The following is a 20,338-nucleotide window of genomic DNA, read 5'->3' as shown; positions in this document are numbered from 1 at the left end:
TACATACATGTAACTTTTTAAAATCACAGCCACCCAGGGCGCGTGGGTGGCTCAGCCGGTTAAGCGTCCGGCTCTTGGTTTCGGCTCAGGTCATGACCTCACGGTTCTTGAGTTTGAGCCCCACGTTGGGCTCCACACCGACAGTGCGGAGCCTGCTTGGGATCCTCTCCCTCTGCCCCTCCCCAACTCAGGCGCACGCTCTCTCTCTCTCAAAAATAAATAAGTGGACTTTAAAATATAAAATTAAAATAAAATAAAATAAAATAAAAACACAGCCACAAATTCCTCGACGCTCCTTCCATCCACAGGTGGGGAATCGGCCACCCCTCCCCCATTCAGGCACAGGTGACTGCTTTCACCAACGGTGTGCAGCAGAAGTGACACAAAGCCACTACTACGGCTGGGTCAGAAAAGGCCACGCGGCAGAAAGGCCCCGGGCCTGCCCTCCAATACCCAGTGCGGAGACTGAAACCCCACAAACAAAGCACACAGCTGGGCTGAGGCCCCGCTGGCTTACTCAGCATCGGATCCCTTCTTCCTGCTGCCCTCCCCCTTCCCTTCCTTTGCTCTCTGGCTCTAAACTAGGGCAGGGCTGCCTCGCCCCACACCCACACAGCCAATGACACCGAGGGGTGGCAGCCGGGGGCCATAGGCCGAGGAGGGAGGGCTGGCTCTAACACTGCACTGACCTCCGAGGCCAGCCACCAAAGGGCCTCTGTCTAAGCCCCACCGCCAGAGAGGACGGCATCGGCCACGCCGGAACGGGCCGCAGACAATCGGGCCTTTGGAGGCTCCTTGGGAAAGCCACCCATCTCGGCTCCCCTCCCTACACCCAGGCGAGGCCTCCACAGCCCAGCCAGAGGCGCGGGGTGCGGGCCCCTGTTGGCCGGGGCCCAGAGGAGCCCAGTCCCGGGGGGCCTTCTGCCACCTCTCTTACTAGAAACACCATCTTTCCTTTCTCGAAGGACAGCGAGGGGACGTGCAGTCCCCCTGGATGTCCCTCCTGTCCTCGCGAAACTGAGTGTGTTTTTAAGGTCCTGGAACGTTGGCTCAGCTACGAGGACCACCTGCTCAGATCGCAGAGTACCTTCTTCCTCCATCAGAACAGACACGCTTCAAGGGGCTGTGAGGGCCGCCTCCTGCGGCGGGCACACAGCCTCAGTGCGCTCGTGTCGGGGCGGTGGCGACCGGACAGACTACATCTTAAGCACCTGTGGGCTTGGGGCGCCTGGGTGGTTCAGTGGGTTGAGCATCTGACTTTGGCTCGGGTCATGATCTCGCGGTTCGTGAGTCGGAGCCCCGCATCGGGCTCTCTCCTGTCAGTGCAGAGCCTGCTTGGGATCCTCTGTCCCCCCTCTCCCTCTGCCTGTCCCCGCTTGCACTCTCAAATATAAATAAACAAACAAATAAAGTAACAAACACTAAACACAGAACTAATGTAAAAATATTGATGAGCTGTTTGACATTTTTTTCGCCATATCAAGTCTGGCCCAGAGGAGATACCACCCTTAGAGCACATCTCACGGGGGACCGGCACACTCTGAGGTCCTTCCCAGCTGCTGGACAGTGCAGATCTACGTTAATTAATTTAGTCTTCCCACCAGCCATGCCCGCGTTTTCCTGACGGGGAAACTGAGGCACAAAAGGCCGTCGAAGAGTCGGCCCGGGGCCGATCGAGAGCCACAAGCAGTTCTGCAAATTCTGACTTCAGGACAAGACGAACGCCCTCTCAGATAAGAACACGCACGTCTGCCTGCCGGCACCTCCCCCTGCTCCCGTCCAAACTTCCCCGGGACTCTGGGCCCCGCAGTTCTGCCACCCGGGCCACGGCATCCCAGCCTCTTCCGGCCACTCCGGTCCTGGGCTACCCGGAGCATCTTCCACCCGGGCGGCACCTCGTCCGGGTGCCTCCGGGTCAGGGTGAGGTGTGCCTGCCTCCCACGCACGCCCCGGCACGTGCACGTGGGGTGTGGAGGGGCCCCGGGGTGTGCGTGCACCACAGCAGGAACGTCCCCACTCGAAGGGACGGCACTCGGGAGGGAGTCGGGGACTCTCCTCATCCCTCTGCTGGCCACGGTGTTCATTCATTGATTTCGGCAAGTCTTTGCCGCACGCCTGCCGGGTGCCAGCCACTGCCCTGGGCCCCGGCACACAAGGGCGAACAGAAGGGACGCCCCCCGCCCCCGCTCATGGAGCCCACATCCCAGCAAGTGGAGCTAAGCAACAGGTCTGGGCACAAAGCAAGCCCCGCAAATCCTAATTCCGCCTCCTGTATACAGTAGGTGTTCCCTAATGACCGTGGAGGGAGTATGTCATCTGGGCCTGGAACTGGATGTGGTGACGGACAGAGGTGGGGGAGGGGCAGCCGAGAGCCCCGGGGACCCAGCAGGAGAGCCAGTGACCCGGTCGCTGGGGGGTCACGCCCACAACCCTAGCCTCAGGACTCCAGAGCTCCACCCGGCCAAGCTAAGGCAAGAGCGGTCCAGAGACTCACCCCGGTTTCGTGCTCTCTGGCTGAAATTCCCTTCTCAAAACGTGGCCAAGTGTCAAGTCCACCCCAAGGTCCAGAGGGTCTCCCAAGTTTAGAAGGCACCAGGGGTTCAGCACCTCCAAGGTTCAGCCACGTGGCGCACCCAAGTCCCGGCCCGAGCAGCTCAGCCTTCCACCCTGATCGGCTGTCAGAGGGTCACAACCGCCGCCGGGCACAAGGGGACAGAGCAATGGCATTGTGGCCTCCACGGTTTCCCAGTCCACTGCTGCTGAGCCAACGGTGGATTTGTGACTGAAACATCTTAACATCTCTAAGTTGTTATTTATTTTTGAGAGAGAGAGAGACCGAGAGAGAAAACATGCAAGCGAGCGGGTTAGGGGCAGACAGAGGGGGAGACACAGAATCCGAAGCAGGCTCCAGGCTCCGAGCTGTCAGCACAGAGCCCGACGCGGGGCTCGCACCCAAGACCTCGAGATCATGACCTGAGCCGAAGACGGACGCTTCACCGGCTGAGCCACCCAGGTGCCCCCGAGACGTCTTAACTTTTTATTCTTCTACACACCAGGCCCTGTGTTTTGTACTTCGAATCTTATCATTAATTCGGTGTTGGATTTTACTTCCTCATTTTCCTTATTATTCTCAAGTGCCACTTTACATGAGCTTAAGTGTTTTTCCCCCAAGAATGTGGTTCTGATCTCACGAGTGAAGTCAGTTAAGAGCATTATTAGCGGGAGAAGGGCATTTCAGGGTCCCCCTGGTTGGGGACAGTGACCTGAAGGAGGGACCCGGCAGGGCCAAATCGAAGAGTTGCCTGCCCAGGGAGTGTGCACTCACACACACGTTTTTTTCACGCGCTCTCCATCCCGGGCTTCTCTGCCAAGAGCCCTGAACCCGTCACTGGCTCGCGGCACGGGGAGGGGAACAGAATGATAAAGAGCACAGGACATCCAGTCCCCACGAGGTGAGGAAACCGAGGGCAAAAAACGAGAAGTCAGATGCCCAAACTGGCACCGTCGGTGAGTGGCACGGGCAGGCCGGCCGCCAGCACGTTGACGGTGATGGGGACTCTGTCAGCAGACGCCCTGGAGTCCACCGTGGCCAGCGGTCAGCGGGGCTGCCCCCCGAGCCCATCTTTCCAAAGTCGCCACCTCCCTGCCTCATCAGGAAGCGACGCAAGGCACAGAGGGGGGAGAGAGCACGGAGCGGGCGATGTTTCAGCAGAAGCGAGAGCTCCACCCGGATGCCCTGGGCAAGCCCTGACCATCGTGTGAGCAAACACGGCCACAACTTGGTCCCACCCTGCCGGAAGGGGGGCTCCGGAGAACAGGGAGGCTGCTATTATGGTCAGAGGGACTTTGGTCAGCAAAAGGCAAGCAAGCGTGCTACCACGTGCGTACCGAAATGACCGTCACGAGCTGTCCGGGCCAAAGCCCGCTGGGATGTGTGTGCGCCCCCAGACTCAGGGCCTGCATTATTAGCGGGCTGCCTCAGCCACCCGTCCTCAAATTCCCTGGGTCTTTACATTTCCCAGGGTTGGCTGAAGGGCAGACGCACGCTGAACTCGAGGCCCCTCCTCTCCAGTGACAGCGGCAGGGCAGGCTTCCAGAGCCTTTTATATGCTGCGGATACGTGCGTGGGGGAGAAAAGATGAAGGTCCCTGATATGCTCCCAACAGACTTCCAGTAACCGGGAGTAACCAGTCCTCGCTCTCCTGGGACGCGCAGAGTTGAGTCACAGACCAAGAAAGGTGAGGAGGGAACTTGGCCAAGTCTAAACTCATGGCTCTCAAAACTTAAAAATAGCCCGGCTGTGGACCCTAAAGTATTCCCTTTGAAACGCTCGAGCAGAAAGTCTCCAGCTTTCCAACGTGACCCTGGCATTCCGTGTCCAGCTGGCTTCCCTGGGAGGGGACAAGTGAAAAACAAAACCTGAAGCAGATATAAATATTTGCTGGCAAGTACTACCCCTGCCATTGATGGGCCTTGGGAATCTTGGAGGCCTGCTTTGTTTTCGGGAAAGGTTTCTGTTCAGTTTGCCTGATGGGCCCGAAGCATCATTTCGTCCAACGTTTGCTTCTAAGCATCACACACAGTCTGGGGCTGACACCGATCCTTCTTTATTTATTATTTTTTTGAGGGGGGGGTGCAAGTGAGCAAGGGGCAAAGAGAGGCAGAATCCCAGGAGAGGCAGAGGGAGAGAAAAGGAGGCACAGAGAGAGAGACAGAGAGAGAGGGAAGCAGGGCTCACCCAAAGTGGGGCTCGAGCTCACCTGAAGCAGGTGAACCAGCCCTCCGTCAGCCACGCTCCTCAACAAATGTATTCAGCAGGGTACCTGACCTCAGTTTGCCCACCTATAAAACGGGGCTAGTGAAATACAGTTATCGGAAGGGTCGAACAAGCCGACGCACGTAAGATGACGGAAAAGTGCCTGGCACAGAGCAATACGCTTTAGCAAAACCATCTCGGGGCCGTAACCCCAGCTACAAATCCCTTCCCTGCTCCCTTCACACCCCAGCGGAAGGCCCTCCACTCCTCCAGCAGACGGCCACCGAGCACCCACTTTGTGGGGCCCTGACAGTGCCGGGCCCTGAGGCCACTCTCCAGTGTCCGATGACCCAGCACCACCAAGGACATCACAGGAGTCCAGGGAGGAAGCCTGGGCCACGCCAGCAAAAACAAGGTCAGCGAACCCTGCAGCCAGTGCTACTTACTGTCCCCCTAAGTTTAGGACCCCGAGTTTCATTAGAGTGAGAGCCTCAAAAGGCCTCAGGGTGGGCGACCGGTGTGACACCAGTGGCTCGCCCTCCTAGAGACCTTTCCTTCCGAATCTCACTCTCCTCAGACGCACTCTGCGGGGCAAAGGGACCTCCAGCCGAGCGAAGGCTTCTGCGTCCGGCCCAGGAGCCAAGAATGACAGCACGTGACGTGCCCCGAATCGCAGCGGGCTCTAGCCACGACCGTGCACCGGAACCTCTGCAGAAAATTGTAACGCCGATTATCCCAAGGGTGGCCGGCATGGCAGGGATTTACGGCTCCCGTTTCCACTGGATGTATTTTCCAGATCCCCTAAAATGAAAACGATTACCATTCGCCGTAGCAAACGCCAGCGTAACTTAAGACACGGAAGCACTCTGCTTCCCCAGAGGCCCGGACAGGGCAGGGCACGCCAGGCTGGCCGGGCTCCCACCACCGCTGACAGTCCTGTGCCCGGTTACTCGGTCCGCTAAAATCCAGGCACCCGAGGGTCCCCAAAGCCACAGCCACCCACAGCCCTTCGGGCCGGGACGAGCCCTCCGAGGTCAGCTTTGTCTCCGCGCTGAGGGAGAGCGGCGTGCCTGGTGTCCCACCCGGGGCCACTGGTAAATCAGGCGCGGGATGCCCGCTTTCCTCACTCCCCAAGTTGGGCCTCTCTTGCCCAGTTCTGCGTCCTGGGTGGGAGTCATAAGCCAAAAAAACGTAAAGAAATGTAACTTTTAAAAAAAAAAACCAAAACACTCTGGCAAGAAGTGCCACATCGTAAGGTCCATTTCATGCTGTGGATTCCTTTTTTTTTTTTTTTAAAGTTGTTTTTTTTTTTTAATGTTTATTTTTGAGAGAGAGAGAGCGAGCGAGCCGGGGAGGGGGCAGAGAGAGAGATGGAGACACAGAATCCGAAGCAGGCTCCGGGCTCCCAGTTGTCAGCACAGAGCCCGACGCAGGGCTCGAACTCACGAACCGTGAGATCATGACCTGAGCCAAAGTTGGATGCTTAACCGACTGAGCCACCCAAATGCTCCCATGCTGTCAACTATTAATGGAAAAAACAAGACATTCCTTCCTGGCCACAGAGGAACAGAGGAGAAACATACTATCCCAAAGAGGGAGGACCGCAGAGGGTCACGGCACACGCTGTGGGAAACCGAGGTCAGGGCTCGTCAGAGTTCATCAGGGCTCAGCTGGAGACCCCCTCCCTGAGTAGGGTCACAGGGGCAGGCGGCTCTGTGTGCCACAAGGGCGCCGGCTGGGGAAGTCCCTGAGGACAGGGACCCTGTGAGGGAGGAGTTCCAGGAGCTCGGGGACCAGCAGCGAGGCCGGTGTGATGGGGCTGGTGAGCCCGAGTGTGGGCCCGATGGCTACAGGGCAAGCCGTGTGCGGTCACCGCCACTCACGTTCTTGCCTCGATCTGGTCACGCGGGTGCGTTCACTTTGTAGGCACCTACCCTATGTGTATACTACATGTCGATAAAAAGTTACAAAACGTATGCCTTCCTGGGGCGCCTGGGAGGCTCAGTCCGTTAAGTATCTGACTCCCGATTTCGGCTCAGGTTGTGATCTCAAGGTTCATGGGTTCGAGCCCCACGTCAGAGCCTGCTTAGGATCCTCTCTCTCTCTCTCTCTCTCTTTCTCTGCCCCTACCTTGCTCATGCTCTCTCTCTCTCCCTCAAAATAAATAAACATTTTTTTCAAAATACACGTGCCTTCCTGATTTTGAGGAGGTTACCTGGGTCTACTAAAGACCAGGCACGCAGGCAGGGCCATTCTCGGGAGGAGGTTGTAGGCTGGTTGTAGGCTCCTGGGCAAAGGCGGGTCGGCCGCTGTGTCAGGAAGGCCCACGGGATGGGGCGCCTGGGTGGCTCAGTCGGTTGAGCGGCCGACTTCGGCTCAGGTCACGATCTCACCGCTCGTGAGTTCAAGACCCGCGTTGGGCTCTGTGCTGACAGCTTGGAGCCTAGAGCCTGCTTCGGATTCCGTGTCTCCCTCCCCCGCTCCTGCTCTCTGTCTCTCAAAAATAAATAAACGTTAAAAAAAAAAAAAAAAAACAACAGGGGCGCCTGGGTGGCGCAGTCGGTTAAGCGTCCGACTTCAGCCAGGTCACGATCTCGCGGTCCGTGAGTTTGAGCCCTGCGTCGGGCTCTGGGCTGATGGCTCAGAGCCTGGAGCCTGTTTCCGATTCTGTGTCTCCCTCTCTCTCTGCCCCTCCCCCGTTCATGCTCTGTCTCTCTCTGTCCCAAAAATAAATAAACGTTGAAAAAAAAAAAAAAAAAAACAATAAAAAAAGAACAGGAGGGTCCAGGGGGAGGGAAAGCATGGCAGCGGGGGGGGCGGGGGGGGGGTGGCTACAGGCCCAGAGGCAACCGATGCCCCCGCAGCAGCTGGGTGGGGAGTGAATCTGGAGGGGCCGATGGAGCGACAAACACAGAGCTAAGAGACGGCCCGGTGCCACCAGGGGAGCCGTCAAAGTCCAAACGGGGTGGGAGCACCACCACTGACGCCTGTGTGGTCCTGAGCAAGTCCCGAGGCTCAGTTTCCCAACTGCGAACAGAGACTACTGGTGTCTGTGAAAGTCAACACAGAGCACATACCCAACGCCAGCCGCGTCACGGGCACTCAACGGACGGTCACTAGGATTAGAACCACGGGGCCCAAAGGTCACTGTAAAAGGGGTCTGGTCTGCCTGATGCCGGGGGCTGCGGTGGCCCCTTTGATGGGCTGCCCAGATCCCCCTTCACCGAAGGGGCTGTGGCCTGGCTGCCGGGGGTGCAGCCGGAGGGAGGCCTCGCCTGTCCACCCCTCGGGCTCTGTCCCGGTCACAAGGGGCCGCCTCGCCCAAGGTCAAGTGCTTCCCAGGGCGGCCCACCATGGATGACTGATCTACGGGGGGAGCGTGAAGGCCTGGCGATCTTGCCCCAACTCGGGACAGCTCTGAAGGGCTTTTCCAGCTCCCGAGCTCCCTGCGGGGTGGGCCCAGGCCTGTCAGGCCCGCACTGCAGCTGAAGGCCTCCTCTACCCACACCTGCGTCCTTCCCCTCCTTCCAAGGGCACCCCCTGGGGAGCCCCCTGTCCTCTAAACTGTCTGAGTCAGCTTCCTGGGAAACCCAGGCTGTGACAGGTGGCTTATTTGTACCCTTTTTCCTTGGGAAGTGGGGAGGGAACCAGTGTGAGGAAGACAGTGGATACCGTGGAGGGAGAGGCCAGGAAGAGCCAACAAAAGGCACAGTGACCTCTTCTCTTCCTCTGCCGTATAAACAGCGGTGTTAAAACAGGAGGCACACTGCACCGGGCAAACCACTAACGCTCTCCAAGCAGCGTCGAGAGTCCGTCCGTCCTTGCCTCTCTCCGCACGGGCGGAAAGACACAAAGGGGCCACCGAGGAACACAGAAGAAAGAGCAGGGAGAAGCAGTGGCTAGGACCACGTCGTACCAAGCCCACAAAGACGGCCAAGGAAAGTGCCAGAAGCGTCCTTGGAGAGGAGGTGACCAATTACTGGAAACTGAGGTGTCTTCAGACCTAAGTGTTCTCAAAGGCAACAGCAGGGATTCACGAGCCCTTCCCACAGTGTAAACGCCCAAAGGGACGCCTTTGTGAGACCCAGGAAACGGCCTAAGTAACCAACCCAAACATCTACTTTGCTTGGCTTCCGGCTGGAACCCCATCCACTCTGATGGTAATGGTTACATTACCCTGACTCTCTGGCGAGAGCCCTGTCTCGAAAGATATTCTTCTATTTGCAAATAAAAGTGCAGCGTAATGTAAGAAATGCCGCACGTGGGGCAGACACAATCTTCCAAATAACGCCAGATCTAAGGAAGGGGAGGCATCCGTGTGGTGAGCCCCTCAGCTGGTCCACACACACTTCGCGCCACGGATGAAGCGGTGAGGCCTGGAAGGGAACCGAGTTTGTTCAAGGTCACGTGGCAGGGCTGGACCAAGAACCGACCGCCAGAGGCTCCGGTGAGAGACTTCCTCCTCGGCCACACGGCTGGTCACGGAAGAGCGAGTGGCACCCCAGTTGTCAAAGCAAGTGCGGGGCCCCTCCCCCCGGGTGGGGGACACTGTGGTCCCCGCGCAATCTCTGCAGACAGCAGCCAGGCAACACAGAAAAGGCCCAAGGCCCCAGCCCTGCAACCCCACCCCCGGGGAGTTTATCCCAAAGCTGGGCCTGCGTCCTACACACGGGCCCGTCTCACAGGCCACCAGAGGGGACCGTTTACGTGACCCGGGGCACGTCTCTACAGGGGTGATGCTGAGCCAACTCCACACGTGCCGATGTATGACAGCTGCCAAGATGCACGGTTTCAGTGGCAAAGACAGAGAGCAGATGGACGGCGCGGAGCACCATGGCTCACTCACACACACACACACACACACACACACACACACGCACACACACACACTCATTACACCCAGGACGCTCAACCAGAAGCCCAGGTAGGAAGCATACGAATTTTTCACTGTGCGTGTTTTTGTGTCTTTTGAATTTTCTACACACAAGTGTGACGCTTCGTCCAAAGGGAAACTATGATTCCGCTTATGTGAATGATCCGGGATAGGTAAACCCATAAAGACAGGACGCATATTGGCGGTTGCCGGGGGCTGGCAGGGGCGGAGAGTGAGGAGCAATTAATTGCTTCGTGGGGGGATGGGGTGTCCTTTCGGGGTGACAAAAAGGTTTTGAAAACTATCAGAGCTGGTGTTTGGAAAACACCGTGAATGTACCAAATGCCGCTGAACCGTGTACTTTAAAATGGTTAATTTTACGGTGACATTTGCCGCAATTTAAAACAAAAACAAAAACAAGGGCAGACGAGTAAATAAGTACCGACGTAAAACAGTTTTCCGCATCTGTGCTTGGGAGGCAGCTTGGCAACGCTGGTTAGAGGCATGGGCATCACGGCTGAACTGCAGGGCTCAACTGCCAGCCCCACCCGGCGTCACCTGGGAGGCCTCGGTTAAGTAATCTAACTTCCCTGGGCTTTACCGTCCTAGTTGGTGAGACAGGCATAATGACAGAACCTGCTTCCCAGGGTGCTTTCAACTAGTAAATAAAAAGGTAGAAGGTAAGCGTCCAGCACAGGGCGCAGCACAGACTGGCCCCAGGGCCTTTGCCCCTGCCATCTGCCCACCGAGAACGCCCTTTCCTGGGACAAATGCTGCTCCCCAGGCCTTTCCTCAAATGCCACTTTCCTGATGGGGCGTTCCTTGACCCCCTGAGTTAAAACCAGAAACCGCCCTGCCAACACCCGCCCCGGGGTTCCGTCTTCTCCTCCAGCCCTGTCTCTCCCCAGGGCTTGATTATTTATTTGGTCCATCTCCTGTCTCCTTCCACTGCACCGTCTGTCCTGTTCACTATGTAGGCCGAGGCCTCGAACAGAGCACGTCCCGAGGCAGGTGATCAATAAATACATGTCGAATGACTGGTGTTAGCGAATACCTTGGTCCCGATCGGTGTGTAAGCCTGCCTCCCTGACAAAACAAAACTGCTGTTTTGTTGTCTAACGACCTTGAAAATAAAAATTAAACCTAAGCGAGGTGCCTGGATGGCTCAGTCGGTTGAGCATCTGACTTTAGCTCAGGTCATGATCTTGCGTTGGTGAGTTCGAGCCCCACATCAGGCTCTGTGCTGACAGCTCAGAGCCTGGAGCCTGCTTCATATTCTGTGTCTCCTTCTCTCTCTCCCGCTCTGTCTCTCTCCCTCTCTCAAAAACAAAGATTAAAAACAATTTTTTTTTTTTTAATTAAGCGTAAGTTTACATTTAAAAACCAGTGTTTCCAGCTAAGTATTATTTCCCAAGGGGGGAACCTGCAAAGGAAGAGAGCAGTAAGACAGTGCCATGCGCTCTGAAACATAAACCAAAGAAGTCACCCCAGTTTCCGAGCGCCCACTGTGTCATGAGAGCTGGTCCCATGAGCCTTCAGGAGGATAAGGAGCACCCATGGGCCCCTGGGGCCCCGTCCCTCCAGGCACCCTAGGCCAGAACCGGTCATTCACGGAGAACAGGGCAGGCTAAAAACAGGTAGGCCTTTCCCGGTGCCCTGCCCTCCTCCGTGGGGCACAGCGGCCGCCCTCACGGGACTCAGCTTCCCAAGGCTCTCAGCCCTCAGATGGGGAAATCAAGACCCCAATTATTCAGAGCTCAAAAACGGAAGAAAAAAAAAAAAAGACAAAAACAACCCTCAGACTCTTCTAAAAACAGGCTTTCTAGTTAGTTCTCCCATGAGACCACGACGTCGTTACCCCACAGGGCAAGACGGCTGCCTCCAAACCCTGCACAGAGAAAAAGAAAAAGCTGAAGCCCACAGTCTCCGAGAGTTTGAGGTTCCAAAAAGAGAATAAAACAAAACCAGAAATTGTGAGTAAAACCAGTAAGGGGCGTCTTCCACCCCACTGGGCGCCGTGGCTGTGGATGTCACCTGGCTGCGGGGCTGGAACCTCGGGTGGGGGCTGAGTTAGGAGACACCTAGCGCACAGGTGTCCGGCCCCTTCTCCCCCACGCCCCGTCCCCCCTCCGAGTTTCAGCAGGTGTGGGGTGGGGCCCTGTATCGTTTGCATTTCTAACCGGTCCCCAAGTGAAGGGTTCCGGCTGGTCCGGGGACTACACTTTGAGAACCACTGCTCGAGAACAGTCTTCTGTGTTAGTAGCGCAACTGCGCGCATGCACACACACACACACACACACACACACACACACACACACACACGGCCAGAGAGAGCCCCTGCCCAACCACTGGTCTTCAAATAGCCAGACCAGCCTGGCCCAGAAGCACCGGCCCCCAGACGCTTGCCCATTCAAGTCCTGCATGAGCCAGTCACTGCCAAGAGGCTCTGAGGGCGCACCCAGAACCCCTGAAATCCGACGTCCCGGCATTTCCCTTTTTTGAGAGCGGCTGTGGGCAACCCCACCCCGCTTCGCCTTTTGCACGTGCGTAATGCCTCAGCTGCAAGATCCGCTTTCTGTTCAGGGATGCTTTCAAGTTTCTGAATCAGGAGATGCAGCTGAGAGAGGAAGCCACACCCCCCCCAAAAAAAGAGTGCCACTCAAGGAGAGCGACGGCATCCCCGACAGGGAGCCCCTCCCCCAAACGCAGGACCTTATCACCCAAGGTGGGCAATGCCACCCATCTCTCACTCACCAAAGTAATCGGCCTTCGGGTGACCATCCATCTCACGCTCCAGACGCTGAGTGAGGGCTTCTAATTTCAGTTCGGCGGCTGAGGGCCCAAGCTCGGGGCCCGGGATGAGGGTCTGGCAGGGCAGCTTCACCCTGGGGGGACTGGGGCTCTCCCGGAGCCCAGGCCCCAGGCTGCCATCAGATGACCAGCCGGAGGGGCCTTCTTTACAAGATAACTCAGGCGGGGTGGACATCACCGGATGGACAAGGCTGGTGGGGCTGAGCTTGGGACCAACGCCAGGGTCCGTGCAGACAGGCTTGGGACCCAGTCCAGGGGCCGCACCCGACGGCAAACCGTCCGCGCTGGCTGGTGAGGATGATGGGGCGGAACTAGAAAGGTAAGACTTGGGTCCATCTTGGAACCAGGCTTGAGGGTCCACAGTGGGTTTGGGCGTGGTGCCCGATACCTCGCTCCCCACGCCCAAGTTTGTTCTGGGAAGAGCTCCTTGGCTGGGGCAGCTCTGGGCCAAGGGTGCCAAGAAAGAAGGGGTCCTGGGCTGAGTGGGCCCCCTGAGGGCCCCGTTCTCCGGGCCGGGGGAAGAAAGGCCGGGGCTCACCCGCTGGGAAGAGGCGGTAGTCCAAAGCCCGGCTGGCTTCTCACAGCCGCGGCCACCAACACCGCCATCCTGGCCGGTCTCTGACGACTGGCTGGAGCTTGGGGCCAGCTGAGGCTGGTACAGGGCATGGTCCCCGGAGGGTTTGGACAGTGGTGCTTCAGTAGTCCCTGGGGTGCCAGGCCACCCACTCCCGACGCCCACCCTCATGCTGGGGGACACTCCCGGTTCATCAGCCCACTTTGGGCTCGCCAAAGAGAGGTTGTCATAATAGTCTCCGTGGGTGAGGCAGGAAGGATCCTCGCAGGGGCCGGGCTGGCGGAAAGCAGACATCTCCCAGCGTGCCAGGCTCTCCCTGGAGCCACAGTCCTGGCTGCCGTGGCTTCCGCTGCGGACATACGGCCTGGCCCTCTGGTCCTGGGGTGGATACAAGGGCTGCCCAGAGGCGACGGCGATGGCCGTCCCAGGACCTGCTGTTGAGGCAGCGAGAGGGGGCTTGGTAGCACCATCCGGGGTCAGCTTGTGGCCCACAGCGGCATCCCGTCGGACCTGTGGGCCTGGGGGGCACCCGCCGTTGACCGGACCTCTGCCCCCCCTGGGCAAGGTCTCCTCCTGCAGAAGCTGTTGCTGCTGCTGGCGGTGGATCTTGGCCATCTTGGTGGCAAACACCCTGCGTGTTTCCTCAAACTCAGGGTTGTTGCCTGCCCCCTTGTCCACTCGGAAGAGTCCATCCTTGGAGGCCTCGTACATGTTCAGGTCCTCAATGAATTTGCTGGCCTCCAGGCCCAGGTCGCCGTACTTATCCATGTCGCAGACGCGAGTCAGAGCCTAGCCCAGGTGGTCGGTGTGTCGGTGAGCGCGGGGCGGGGGTGCGGGTTGTTGCAGCGGAGGCCGGGGCTCAGGTCCAGCCCAGGACAGTCAACGCCTTCCACCTGCCGGGCCTGAGAGTCATGACCCCAGGCCTGGGAGTCCGGCCGAAGCGGAGGCCTCAAGGCCGGCCGGCCCAAGTATGCGTCCAACTCCCTTTCGCCTCGGAGGTGTCCACGTGGGGGCAGCTGGTGGCGCTTCACCGTCCCAGCTTGCCGTGCGTTCTTTTCTCCTTTTCAAATCGTAAAAGGAAAAAGAAATAGAAGAAGACAAACCCCCTCCGTAAGCAATCAAAGTCCGAAACGGGACGACTAGCGCAGCCTCTGGAGGGAGCCGAAGTGAAGCCGGCTCGGCGGGAGAGGGTGGAGGCCGCCGGACCGGCCGCGGCAGAGGCGCGGCGGCCGGAGGCGCAGGCACGTCCCGGGCGCCGGGCGCTCGCGGCTCCCCGACCGGCGCGGAGAGGGGCGCGGGGAGCGGCGCACCGGCCGGCCCGGGCCGGGCAGGAAGTCCACGGCGGCCGCGGCGGGCGGCCTATTGTCCGATGGCGGCGGCGACCGGGCGCGCGCGGGCCGGAGGGCGGCGGGACGCGGAAGTGAGCGCGCCGGACGCAGTCCCCGCCGCTCGGTGGCCGGCCGGGCGCGTCCCGGGCCGCGAGGAGGCGGAGGCGGGGGAGGCGGGGGAGGCAGCCGAGGGGCGGGGTCGGCGGCGGCGGGCGCCCCGGGGCAGGCCTGCGCCGCGCAGCGAGGCCCCGCCGCCCGCTCCCCGGCCGGGAGTTGTGGGGGGACGCGGGGCTGTGTCCCGGCTCGGGAGCCGGCACCGCGCGGGGGCTGCCCCGGCCGCCGCCGCCGCGCTCCCCCCACCCCGCGATCCGCGCCCCGCTCCCGGGCTCCGGGCCGGCCCCGCCCCTGGGCGCGCTGGGCGGGGGCCTCCGCTGGTGGGCGGCCTGGGCAGCCCGCGGGGGCCCGCGACGTGCGCCTCGGAGTCTGCGGGAGTCCCGAGGGCCCGCTCTCCTCGCCCCACCGTGCCTCAGTCTCCCGGGTGGGCAGTCGACCCCATGTGCCGCCCGAGATCGCCTCCGTCCGGGCCGTGCCGGCCTCCAGGCTTGCCCGGGGTGCGCGACCGGAGGCCCGGGATGTCCCCCCGGGGCTGGTCCGAAGTTCTCCTTAACAGGTGGGCAGACTCGGGCACTCAGGGGGAAGTGTCCCAGACGCCAACGTGGGAGCCCAGGTCCTCTGAAAGGAGGAAAAGAAAAAAGTCACTTTGTTCCCCGGAGGGCGCGCGTTTAGCGTTTAAGGGGCTCAATGCAGCAATAAAAACACGTGCCCCGGTGCCTCCTTATTCCTAAGGGGATTCCTGACCCTCCCCCACCGCCACCCCTCCCCCCCCACCCCCCCCCCCCACACACACCCCCGGGTCCGCACGACTGCAGGGGCGGCGTCCCTGACTCCTGGGCGCCCCCGCCTGGCCCAGCGCTCCAGGCACCAACTCCGAGGCGACCCTGCCTGGGTGTCATTCATTTCCACAGCCAGAGTAGAGTGATCCTAAGGCGAATACCAGACCAGTCACTTCCCTGCTTAAACTCTCAATGCTTAACCCTGGAGCCTGGATTGAAATCCGCTCCCTATCAGGGCCTTCGGCCCTGGCGGACCCTGCCGCCCCCCACTTGACTGGGGGGCCCCTCTGCCACTGTGCTCCCGAGGCAGGAGCTTCCTGGTGTCCGCCCAGAGCCTGACCTTGAACTTCCGTGGCTCGTCCTTCCCATCTTTGCTGAAATCACCCCCTCCTAGAGGCCTTCGTTTTCAGCACCCTCTTTCTTTTCTCATCAGATCTGATCACTATTTATGTATCTGTTTACATGCTTTTTTTTTCTTTTTTTTTTTGGTCATGGTCGGTGGGTTTTCCACCTCATTGAGACCCTATCTGTATACCCCGTGCATAGTATATAGTAGTACATAGTAGTATCTAATGGTTGAACATGTGAATTAGCGAATCTGTCTGCCAAAACTGACAGGGAACAAACAAGATAATCTAGGTAAAAAGTGCGCTGTATTCTGTAAACCCAAAGTGTGGTTTACCCGAGTCAGTATACTGTATGTGAGTCAGTATGCTGTAATCACCAGGAAGCTTGTTGAAAATGTAGAAATTCACGACCCCGCCCCCCATCCAACCATCCCACCATCCAACCTAGACTCTTCATTTTAACAAGACTCCTGAGTGCTCTGTTTGCACAATAGTTTGAGAAGCCCTGCTGTGAAGAACTACACAGAATGAGGTATTTTTACTTTTACAAAGTCTTTCAACTTTCTTTTTTTTGTCTACAAAAGCAATACATGTTTATGGTAACAACTTCAAACAATACAAAGAAGCGTCAACTTTTAAAAAGTTGCCCATGATCCCCTGGACCAGAGAGAATTGTTAAACAATCCTTTTGTATTCAGTAAGACTTGTTAATTGATCACTGGGTTTACTCATAAGGTGAGTGATATGCTTGTGAACTTTTTAGAACAGTGATTCTCCAACTATGGCCCTGGGCCCAGCAGCAGCAGCTGCACCTAGAACCCGTCTAGACCTGTGGTTCCCAAACTTGAACACCCATCAGAATTCCTTAGGGAGCTTATTAAACACTGGTTGCTGGGACTTACTGCCAGTTTCTGATTCGACGGTTCTAGAGTGCGGCCTAACAATCTGCATCTCTAGTTCCCAGGTGATGCTGATGGAGGTTCAGGGACCACACTTGAGAACCACTAGAGTCCCAAGTCCCAGGCTTCTGCTCTGGGCACTGTGGCAGTGGCCGCTGGTATACAGAGAGGTGAGGGCATCTATAACGTAGGCCAGTTTTGTCTGTCCTGTGTGCTCGGAAACATCCGTTGATTAGAATCTCAAAAATTGTGGGGGCGTCTGGGTGGCGCAGTCGGTTAAGCGTCCGACTTCAGCCAGGTCACGATCTCGCGGTCCGGGAGTTCGAGCCCCGCGTCAGGCTCTGGGCTAATGGCTCGGAGCCTGGAGCCTGTTTCCGATTCTGTGTCTCCCTCTCTCTCTGCCCCTCCCCCGTTCATGCTCTGTCTCTCTCTGTCCCGAAAATAAATAAACGTTGAAAAAAAAAATTTTTAAAAAAAGAATCTCAAAAATTGTGTTCAGACTTGCACATCAGTTGTTTAAAAAGCAAAATACTAAAGACCTAAATGTTTTTACCACTAAGCAGGCAGGGCATGGATGGTTTCATTTAAGTGTTTGCTGATGATGTTTTGTTTTGTTGAATGAGAAATGTCCCACGTTCTATTTTAACAATAAAGCCACTCCACGGCAGCGACCGTCCCCCACGGCCCTGCCTGTATAACAGAAGCCATAATCAACACACAGCTTTCCCTGAGTCTTGAAGCTTATTTTCATGAACACGTGGGTGGAAAAAGCACGTGCCCGTGAACACATTGGTGAAATGCAGAATTTTCAACTTGACCTGCCCAGAATCTCAGTAACGTCAATCAGATCATATACCGTCAGCCCAGCTCCAAACCCTCGAGCAGCATCCTGAACCACGAGGAGAGTAAGACCCTCCCCTTGACCCTATGTGACCGGGCCTCTGGCCACCTCTACCTCCTAATTTCCCTCCAACCCCCCTAGGAGGCCTTGGGCCCTTTTCCAGGTGCTGAGGATATGACAGTGAACAAAGCAGACGTGGCTGTGTGTTTGGATCTCCATCCCAGTGCGACAGGGTGGTCAGTAGAGAAAACAGATACATGCCTTGTGGAGGACATTAGAAAGTGAGGGGAGCTAATGTGAAAGATGAAATAAGGAAGAGGATGGGGCGCCATTTTGAATAGAACCACCAGTGATGGCCTCACTGAACACAGACTTGAGGAAGAGCAAATGGAAGGAACTATGTTGGAGACAGACATCTAAACAGCCCTTCTCAGGAGCTTTGTAGGGTACAAAGTGGAATAGAGGGGGAAATGCCATCAAGAGAGGCTTTTTTTGAGATTTTCTTTTTCTTTCTTTGTTTCTTTCTCTTTCTTTTCTTTCTCTTTCTTTCCTTCCTTCCTCTCTCCTTCTCTTTTCTTTCTTTCCTTCTTTCTTTTTCTTTCTTTCTTTCTTCCTCTCTCCTTCTCTCTCCTTTCTCTTTCTCTTTCCTTCCTTCCTTCCTTCCTCTCTCCTTCTCTCTTCTTTCTTTCCTCTTCTTTCTTTCTTTCTTTCCCTTTCCTTCCTTCCTTCCTCTCTTTTCTTTCTTTCTTTCTTTCTTTCACAGAGCGAGAGAGTGTGAGCTAGGGAGAGGGGCTGAGGGAGAGAGAGAAAGAATCTCAAACAGCCTCCATGCTCAGCATGGAGCCAGGCAAGGGCTCAATCCCATGACCCTGGGATCATGACCTGAGCTGAAATCAAGAGTCAGATGCTCATCCGCCTGAGCCACCCATGCATCCCTAGACTTTTTTTTTTTTTTTTTTTTAATATGGGAAATGGTACACGTGTCTGTGCTGATGGGAATGGCCCCCTGAAGTGGGGGTTGGGGCAGGAGAATCGCTCTTGTAGGAGAGAGAGAAGGGGATTTTTGGAGTGGCACACCTGAGTAGCAGAGAGGGCCAAGCTCCACTGAAGATTTCATCCATGGTAACAGGAAGGATGTGGGCAAGAGTCAGGTAGGGAGGTATGTAAGGGGCTGGAATCTTGGGGTGGTAGGAGGCTCTTCTGATTAGTTTTCTCAGTGAAACAGGAAGTAAGGAGAGTTAGCTGAGAGTGAGGCCAGGGGAGCTGCTGTTGGGAACTGGCCATCTGGGGGACTGGGAGAGCGAAGGGCCCGGAGAAGCACCGAGTGATGGAAGCACTGAGGCTTCCCCTTCGCTCCCAACCCCCACCCTGAGATCTGGGGCATGGATTTCAATGAGGCCAGCCAGCACGGTGGCATGCTTTTCTCTGGCCAAGTTCAGTTGCACACATGTGGGTATGAAGTAGGTGGAGAGTTGGATCCAACCAGCGCTGGGTCTGCCAAGTGAGTGCAATGGAACCAGAGTGGGCAAGACAGTTGCCCTAGACCCTGCCCCCCTCCCCCGAGGTCCCGTATCCGTGTGATTCGCTGGCTTACAACCCTCAGGTCTGCACCCAGCGGTCCCTTCTCCAGGAAGTCCTTCTCAACTCTTCTCCATCCCTGTCCCCACCTGACGTGGCAGGGACTGTCTGTCTCCTCACTGGGATGCAAACCTCCCCAGGCTATGGGTCATTGGCCCTTCTGTTCATTGTTATGTCCCGGGAGCCTAGAACAGCACCTGGCACATAGTAGCACCCCTTCAAAATGCTTGGTAAATAAATGAAGGGGCCACATTAGAAAAGGGAGTACAGGCATTATCATCTACAGGTGGAAAAAAATGATTGGACTTAACCGTGACCTAGATTTGGAGAGACAAAGAAAGGAGGCCACGTTATTACCCTTGGGACTTTGTGTGTCACTACAAACCTTCTGTAGAGCTTGGTGATCACCTTGTACAAATATTTGATCAACATCATATATCCTCTATCTTGCTTGTCAAGAGTATGGCTAGATATAGATGTATGTGTGCACGTGTATTTGAATGTGTAAAGGATATTTGATTTAATAATATCTATTTGCGAGGACGCCGACTCGGGTGTCCGACTTTGGCTCAGTCGGGTGGGACACTCGGGTGTCCGTCTCACAGTTTGTGGGTTCGAGCCCCACATCCGGCTCTGTGCTGACAGCTCAGAGCCTGGAGCCTGCTTCAGATTCTGTGTCTCTGCCCCTCCCCTGCTCATGCTCTGTCTTTCTCTGTCCTCAATAATAAATAAACGTTAAAAAAAATTAAAAAGAGTATCTGTTTGCAGAGTGCCTGGGTGGCTCAGTCGGTTGAGCGTCCAACTTCTGTTCAAGTCGTGATCTTACGGTCTGTGGGTTTGAGCCCCGCATCGGGCTCTATGCTGACAGCTGGGAGCCTGGAGCCTGCTTTGGATTCTGTGTCTCCCTTTCTCTGCCCCTCCCCTGCTCATGGTCTCTCTCTCTCTCTCTCTCTGTCTCTCAAACATAAATTTAAAAAAATTTAAAAAAGAATACGTGTTTGCATGCATGCATGTATATTTCTTATATAGGTGTGCATACAGAATTGTTGACAAAAAGGCATTCAAAAAACCCGAATCCAGGAGACTGCAGCAGGCTGTAAACGGTGCCCGGCCAGCCTGTGAATTACCAAGGGGCCCATGAGGCAAAGGGCCCCTGTTCTTTAGACAGAGCCCTGCTTATTTTGCAGTTAACTGAAAGGGCCTTTCTGTCGCTTTTGCTTGGCTACAGGGAATGTCCCTGCACACAATGCCGTGTGTGTCCGAAAGCTGGAGGGCCACTTCAGGGAGAACGCTGAAAAGAATCTTTATATTTCAGCTGAACAGATGGATGAAGACTTCAGAGCCCAGGTTCCTCTGGGCTCTCTCCATCCCACCGGGGCCCAGAGCAGGCCAGGAAACCTTGGCCCCTCCCAGTCCGCTTCCCGGAACCCTGGCGGCT

General features: G+C 56.8%; 1 protein-coding gene across 2 annotated transcripts in view; it reads right to left on the bottom strand.

Moving 5' to 3' along the window:
• The window catches only part of LIMD1 (LIM domain containing 1), a 66,904-nt gene extending 52,412 nt beyond the window's left edge, over positions 1-14,492 (bottom strand). Inside the window, exon 1 of one of the 2 annotated variants that reach the window (XM_045492613.1) lies at positions 12,384-14,492. In XM_045492613.1, the coding sequence (XP_045348569.1) occupies positions 12,384-13,782 (1,399 nt within the window). In that variant the 5' untranslated portion in view covers positions 13,783-14,492. The remainder of the gene's footprint in view (positions 1-12,383) is intronic. The other variant, XM_045492614.1, reaches the window with a different exon arrangement.
• Between the last annotated feature and the right edge of the window lie 5,846 nt (positions 14,493-20,338).

Source organism: Leopardus geoffroyi, chromosome A2 (assembly GCF_018350155.1).
Source record: "Leopardus geoffroyi isolate Oge1 chromosome A2, O.geoffroyi_Oge1_pat1.0, whole genome shotgun sequence".
Classification (NCBI taxonomy): domain Eukaryota; kingdom Metazoa; phylum Chordata; class Mammalia; order Carnivora; family Felidae; genus Leopardus; species Leopardus geoffroyi.
This window is presented reverse-complemented; position numbering and strand designations above follow the sequence as displayed.